Source organism: Bombus affinis, unplaced genomic scaffold (assembly GCF_024516045.1).
Source record: "Bombus affinis isolate iyBomAffi1 unplaced genomic scaffold, iyBomAffi1.2 ctg00000070.1, whole genome shotgun sequence".
Classification (NCBI taxonomy): Eukaryota; Metazoa; Arthropoda; class Insecta; order Hymenoptera; family Apidae; genus Bombus; species Bombus affinis.
This window is the reverse complement of record NW_026108823.1, coordinates 2,878-9,750: the sequence shown is the minus strand read 5'-3', so window position 1 is coordinate 9,750 and position 6,873 is coordinate 2,878. Positions and strand designations below refer to the sequence as shown.

General features: G+C 32.3%; 1 protein-coding gene and 1 long non-coding RNA gene across 3 annotated transcripts; both read right to left on the bottom strand.

Annotated features, from left to right (window-relative positions):
- Window positions 1–821: 821 nt before the first annotated feature.
- On the bottom strand, window positions 822–1,843 carry LOC126927046 (G-patch domain and KOW motifs-containing protein-like). 2 transcript variants are annotated; one of them, XM_050743378.1, is made up of 4 exons: window positions 1,646–1,843; window positions 1,162–1,475; window positions 949–1,082; window positions 822–864 (listed from the first exon to the last, which is right to left on the bottom strand). In XM_050743378.1, the coding sequence occupies exons 1-3, from the start codon at window positions 1,767–1,769 to the stop codon at window positions 987–989; spliced, it is 534 nt and encodes a 177-aa protein (XP_050599335.1). In that variant the 5' UTR covers window positions 1,770–1,843; the 3' UTR covers window positions 822–864; window positions 949–986. The 2 variants fall into 2 exon arrangements, with proteins under 2 accessions (XP_050599335.1, XP_050599334.1); XM_050743377.1 differs by having other exon boundaries at window positions 979–1,082.
- A 1,879-nt stretch (window positions 1,844–3,722) lies between these two features.
- LOC126927083 (uncharacterized) lies at window positions 3,723–4,398 on the bottom strand. Its single transcript, XR_007715136.1, has 2 exons — window positions 4,305–4,398; window positions 3,723–4,189 (listed from the first exon to the last, which is right to left on the bottom strand). It is a non-coding gene; the product is annotated as an uncharacterized LOC126927083 (long non-coding RNA).
- Between the last annotated feature and the right edge of the window lie 2,475 nt (window positions 4,399–6,873).

The window sequence follows — 6,873 nt, the reverse complement described above, 5'->3', positions numbered from 1 at the left end:
ATCTCAGAAAAAACAAAGCAACTAAAGGAAAAATTAAGAAAATTCTATTGGTTCACGGGCCGACGCTCCAAACTAAACATACAGAACAAAATAATCCTCTACAAGGCCGTAATAAAACCTGTCTGGACCTATGGAATCCAACTATGGGGAACAGCAAGTAATTCCAACATTGAAATACTCCAACGCTTCCAATCGAAAACGCTAAGATCCCTATCAAATGCACCCTGGTATGTTACCAACGAAACAATCCACCGTGACATCAAGATACCTACAGTCAAAGATGAAATACACAAGTCCAGAAGCAGATATAACACAAGAGTCAACAACCACCACAACCCACTAGTCACCCAACTACTGGACACGACGGACCGATCTACATTTATCATATTTTATATAAAATTAGAAGGGACCTTTAAAAAATTGCATGCAACAACACACTTACAGGTACTCTTGAATTAGTTTTTCTACATGTCCGATTATGTCTTTATATGTATATGTCAATTCAAATTTATTTTCTTAAATGTCCCTTAATGAAAAACTAACACTTCATATTAACTTTGAACTTTTGAGTTCTTAGAATATTCTGATTTAGTCACTGGCTGTACCATAAATTCATTTACAGATATTATATTTCCACCAAGAGCTAGTTTTATTATGAGCCTTCCTGCATCATCATCGAATCCTTCTATTTGACCATAATTATTACTTTGTTCTCCAGCTATAATTTTCACAAATGTTCCTTTCTCGATTTTAACTTCTTCCTCTTCTTTTTTGAAATCTGTATTTTTCTTCTGCAATGCTACTTTGTCTGCTCCAAGACCCATACCTTTTGGTCGTAATTCTGGTATGACAGCTGCTACTAATCTGTAATAGTTAGAATAAACGATTGTGAAATAAAAAATGATGTTCTCTGTTTACTTTCCAATAAGTGATGTATTAAATACATATAATTAATTTAATCCAGAGTAAAATTCATACTTTTCATTTCAACCAATTCCCTTTCCTGGTTGCCATCCCATTCCCCTTAACATTGCTACACCAAAAGCATCAATAGGAATTTTTTCATAATCTTCTAACGTAGACTGAAAAATACAAAACGATATTTATAATATGCAAATGTAATACATCTGTGCATTGCACATCAATATGTTGATAACGTACCTGTTCTTTGCCTCTTAATGATTCATCTTCTACTAAAGGTAAAGTTAAATCATTTGTTTTAGTTTCATATTTATTCTTTGACTTAAGTTCCCCAATGATTTCTTTAGTCGCTTGCTCTTCTAAAGTAACAACTTTATTTTCACTATCTTCAACTGGCTCTTTCTTTATTGATATTATTGGCGATGTTTTTCCATTAGATAGCTTTGATTTTGCCTCGTTAACACTAGCGTCTCCTACCTTTTCCTTATCTGCCTTCGGAAGGAAAATGTCTGCATCTATTTTATTAAGAATTCTATCATGCCAGGTTTTTGAACCTAGTAATGGAATAATTAGAGGTTCATCTTTTTTTTCTTCCTCATTGAAATAAAAAAATTGTTTTCAAATATATATATTCCGCTATTGGTGATTTTTATAGGTTAGGTTGAGGTTATATGTTTCTTGATTATAAATTTTACTTTTTGAACTCACCCTATTACTTTAATACCTTTCTCATCAAGGCATTCAATGTAATCAACTTTCTTTTTTTCTTGTGGAATAGCATTTTTTAACACAGGTTTCTTAATAGATTTCGCAAAACCGAAGGAAATCTTCTTTCCTTCTTCTGCCATTTATTTGTTATTTTAACACTGACTTATAGATCAATACACATGTATATACTAGACATAAAGATTGATGTCACTTGAATCTACTCAAGAATCTACTCAATTAATCTACTCAAAATTACTTGCACATTAGTAAAATTTCATTCCGACAATGTATCAAGCGTCTGAATAAGTGACATTAAAGTAAACATATATCAAAGAGGAAATAAGAAGAACTGACGCCTATGGTTTTCTATGTTACAGAGCTAGTGCTGCATCATACGGCCAAATGCCGAAGGTGGCTTATGCTAGTATATACCTGCCTATACGTTTCAATGAGAAAATCGATATTATGTGTTCATGTGAAAATTCACATTTCCCTAGGAGCTGTATTTTGATAGATTTAAGCTTCTAATGGAGCATTTTAAACGTATAGAGTATACTATGAAGTAGATAGTAGTGCGGATCATTTTATATTCATAGAAAGTTTGAATGTATAGAAATGTACAAAATGCTCATGATATGCAAAAATATGCAAAATATTCAAAGTAAACCAATCATCAAAAAGTTTAGAAGGTGAAACAAATTTCTTTAATAACACCTAGATTAATTTTTATTTGTTAACAATCCCATATATAACCATAGCTTTCGCCCGGCGCATATACGCGCCCATACATGCGTCAATAAGATAAGAGGAAATAAAAGACACATTATCGATAAAATACACTAACACATATGTAATACGTGGATATATTATCACTCAGATTACACATATTATATATTATAAGGGAATATGTATACCACGTATATATGTAGAACGAACATTTCAAACTTGTTTATAGCCCGTGCGATCACATAAATGCACGCACACGAACAATTTTTCGAACGATAATTATATTAATAATTTATAACCATTTATATTTTTATATTTTTATATTTTTATATTTTTATATTTTTATATTTTTATATGATAAGCATTTATATTTTTTAAAATATGTTCTTATGGCATACATATTTATTCCACGCTTCATATCTATCCACATCCGTAACTGTAGGTGACATTGTTTTTTAACAATTTTGCTATTATTTCATAATTCTTTAATTCATATTTCAAAGTCGTAACAGATGTTTCTTTTTTTTTTTTTTTTTTCAAGTTTTTCCCATATTGGACTTATTTCGAGCAGCCATGCTTGCTTACAAAGCAATTTTATATCCACGCAAGAATATTTTTCAGTAGATTTTATTATGTGGTTTACAACATCCATATTCTCTAATAACTGGTTGCTAAGGTATAATTTGAACATACCAAGTCGAGTAACTTCATTTGGTAATGATACGTATATTTTCTTTTCAAGGCATCTGCGTAAAGCTGCATCAATGTCCCTAATAATATATTTACAATAAATATTATTGTTCTGTTATATTAATAATAACAAAGGAATATTCCGCACAACACAATAATTAAGATTAAGATAATGAATAATTATGATATTAAGATATTTTCTACTTAGAAAACATTGAAATAGCGTGATATACATAGCAAGGGCAATTAGTTGCAGCCAAAAGAACTACATTAGAATTTTCGTTAGATACTAATCCATCCAATCTAGAAAGAAGTTCTGATCTGAATCTCTTTGCAGGTTCAGACAATGTACAGTTTACTCCTTTATTTGTGCCTATCCAGTCAATCTCGTCGATAAAAATAATTGTAGGCGAAAAATTATAGGCAAGTTCAAATAAAACCTGTTCAGTTTAACAAATGTATTAATGTAACTATTCTATTTATATATGATTATTATTATATATGATATATTCCAGAATCTCTTCTTCATAGACAAAGGAAATCAACTTACACGGATATACTTCTCGGAATCACCTCTCCATTTGCTCACCAATGAGCTGGCCGTTATGTTAAAAAAGGTGCATTGACATTCCAGGGAGAAAATGGGCCTTTAAAAAAGATAAGGTACTTGAGGAGATACACAATGGCCTCCTTAATAGCAGATTTACATTCCTCTAGGCCTACGATGTTGTCCCAATATACATTTAATTTTGTCAGTATGATTTCCTACGACAATACAAAGATGAAATGGCGCATAATCTCCGTATTAATTTCCGTAAGTGTTATGTAATTCGTTATTTAAAGCTTTACTGAAATCAGTATTTACAATACGTATATTAATCGAAAATAACTTACGCATGAAATGTCTTCAATAATCTTCCATAATTCCAGATTGTCTATATAAAGCTTCTGAGCCTATTTTGATATCTTTGATTGCGTGGATTGTTCCATTAAGATGTTAAATAGCTCTCCTCTTCTGATGAAGATTCATCGCTTTCATTGGCGAAAATTGGTGTCAATGTCATTGCGAGATTAATATCATCCGTAGCGTCACCCGTCATCTTCTGTTGTACATTCCTCCCTTTCACAGACTCACTTCTCGTTTCTTTAATAACAGATTTGACACGTTTTACTACTTCTTCGAAGATTGAATGATATTGTAATCGATACGTTGAATACGTTGAGAACGTTGAATAGTGTTAAATAATTTAAATTCTTACACTTTGTTCGCATTTGTCATTTCCCTCGTCTTTATTTCCTTTTCAGTTATTTTCTTGCACAATATAGGATATTTTTGGAATTTCATCTTGTAATAATAATTTTCATATTCTGTAAGAATAATTTCCAAATCGACGTTGTCGCAGACTCGATATTTCCGAGGTAGACGAGCTTCCCGGATTAATACATCGCTAATGTCTACATATCTAAAAAATATAATTTTTAATTCATTGAACAAATTTTATGCTATGAGTACACACTATACGATAATCATCAATTAACTGTTTTATTTCTAGGTAAGACAGACAAAAAGAATGTACTGTCTATTTATTATTATATAAATCCTCGGCGATAATTTTTTGCCTTCTGCCTTTTAATTTCTAATTTTTAAAGTTTGAATTTAAATATATTTTCATTTATAACTAGTTAATCTACGTTATCGATTGAGTTACTCTATAACTACTGAGTTACCGATGTCGATTTTCAAATTTTGGTTCCTTCCCCTCTTTCCGCACTAATTTCTATTTCGATTGGTCGCCGATATTATTCGAAAAAATTGCAACTAAGAAGATATCTAAATATATACACATAATATAAATATATAAACATAATTTTGTTATCTACTATCTTGATACGTGCAAAGATAAATCTTAATGATATATAATACAGCGTAAATGGTTATAAATAATTAATTATTGACAATAATTATAAGAATTATCGAAAGAAAAAATCATAGATACTATGTGCGAGTGTAAAATATCACAAAAAATGAACAACAATTGTGAAAAACGCAATATGGCAAATCAATGACAAAACACACTCATGACTGTCATGGAAGTTCCAAAGTCTTTTCGCAAATTATGAGATATCTTATTTGTGGTACCTTGCAGCGATAAATCACCGTTCATTGTAATAGTTTTAAATGTGATAATGATATCCTTGTATTGACTATCGTTTTTCGATAGTTACGAGAATTTTCGTTTATTACTTTGAGACAATCCGTCACTTCCTTTCTCTTATAAAGTTTCCCTTCAACTCCGTTGAAAACTGAGCATCAAACAGGAGACGAACGATTTGTTGTCATGGCAATGTTAGTTCACACGTAAGCAGGGTGCGAATATAATGATGGAATAGTCGAATCCTGTCTACTGTATAGTAAGATGGATGCGACATGGAAATAGAAAGAGAAGGCTGTATATAAGCATTTTCTGTCCTTGTTTAATCAGGCATGCACACTAGTGGACACTGACGGCGCTCGTTTACCGTTGTTACACATTTCCGGTACAAGTACGCGGGCATTAGAGAAGGACGGAACGGTCTCTCTCTTTACCCCTATATCGCGTTTTTAGTTCGCTCACGCGCTCTGTACTTATATCTATTACATTTCCACCATAAGCAGCGGCCGTGCAGTGACTTACAAAAGTTTCGAACTCGCGGACGTTTAATCACGTTCCCTACTCCGAAGGGGTAAGTACAAAGTTGCTCGTCTCAGTACTCTTGTTAGAAGTTTTATCATCTTTTTCATTTCGTGGCTACAAGTTTTTCCAGGAAATTCTTATCGTTTTACAAGGGCTGTGGGACACAGTGACGTCAGCTATCGATCATATACGCGAATTTGTTGTAAATTAATTAGGAGAATATCTGGAGTTGTTTATCGTTGCCAGCTGTAAAATATTAGAATTTTTCATTCATAATTGTCATATTTTCGACTCTTCCGTTGCCAAGACCATCTTGAAAGATTTTTGGTATGTTCCATCACCCTTGTTAAAAGTGTGCCCATTGGTTAGCTATATTGATTTTAAAAACCAATACGTATATCAAGTTTATTATTTAACAGAAACAAAGAAATTCGTTTTATTAACGAATTTTCGATGTTTCTTCTCAATTTCCTTTAGCATCGAACGAAGAACATTATTTGATCAAACGTTTCATCGTTCAGATTATATTTCGTTTAAAAAGATTGAAATTGATATTGAGATAAAATCAAAAAGTATCCGTTGTTCTCGAACATTCTAGTATTCCTTCGCCGCCCGGGAGAAAGACAGGTATGAAGAAAGAGGATATTTTTTTTTATTAACTTTTTAATATTGATATTTCGACAAATATTGACGTGTGCAGTGAGAAAATCGAGTGAAATTTTCAATAATATCGTTTTAATAATTTGTGAAACGAATTAGTTTGGTTTTTTCCATTTTTATTAGTTTCCGTCAGTGCTGATTGACGCGCCACTCCAGTTTCCATTTCCGTTTCTCGAAATTTCCTACGTCCTTGGTCTTTGGGACTCTTTGCCCAGGTAACTGCATTGCTTCTGGGTACGTCTCACCGTTCGGGTCTCTCGAGCTTTCGGTGTCAGTTGTTACCGTTGAAGGAAGAGAAGCTGGTGACGGATATTATCGGATAAATCGTTTATTCTGGAAAAGTTCGAGTAAGTTCGTTCTGTTTGAATAAATCAAGACATAGATCAATTTTTATCGTATCATCGTGATTCGCCATGTCGTACGTTTGGTTTCGGGATACCATATGTTTTTAATTTGGTACTTTTAATTTGACATTTTACGCCTATAATCGTGA

Excerpts from the sequence above, each read along its gene's own strand:
- LOC126927046 (XM_050743378.1), bottom strand. The coding sequence starts at position 1,769 with ATGGCAGAAGAAGGAAAGAAGATTTCCTTCGGTTTTGCGAAATCTATT. Across the intron at positions 1,476-1,645 it reads TGAATGCCTTGATGAGAAAG|GTTCAAAAACCTGGCATGAT; the intron begins GTATTAAAGTAA and ends TTCCATTACTAG. Across the intron at positions 1,083-1,161 it reads CATTAAGAGGCAAAGAACAG|TCTACGTTAGAAGATTATGA; the intron begins GTACGTTATCAA and ends TGTATTTTTCAG.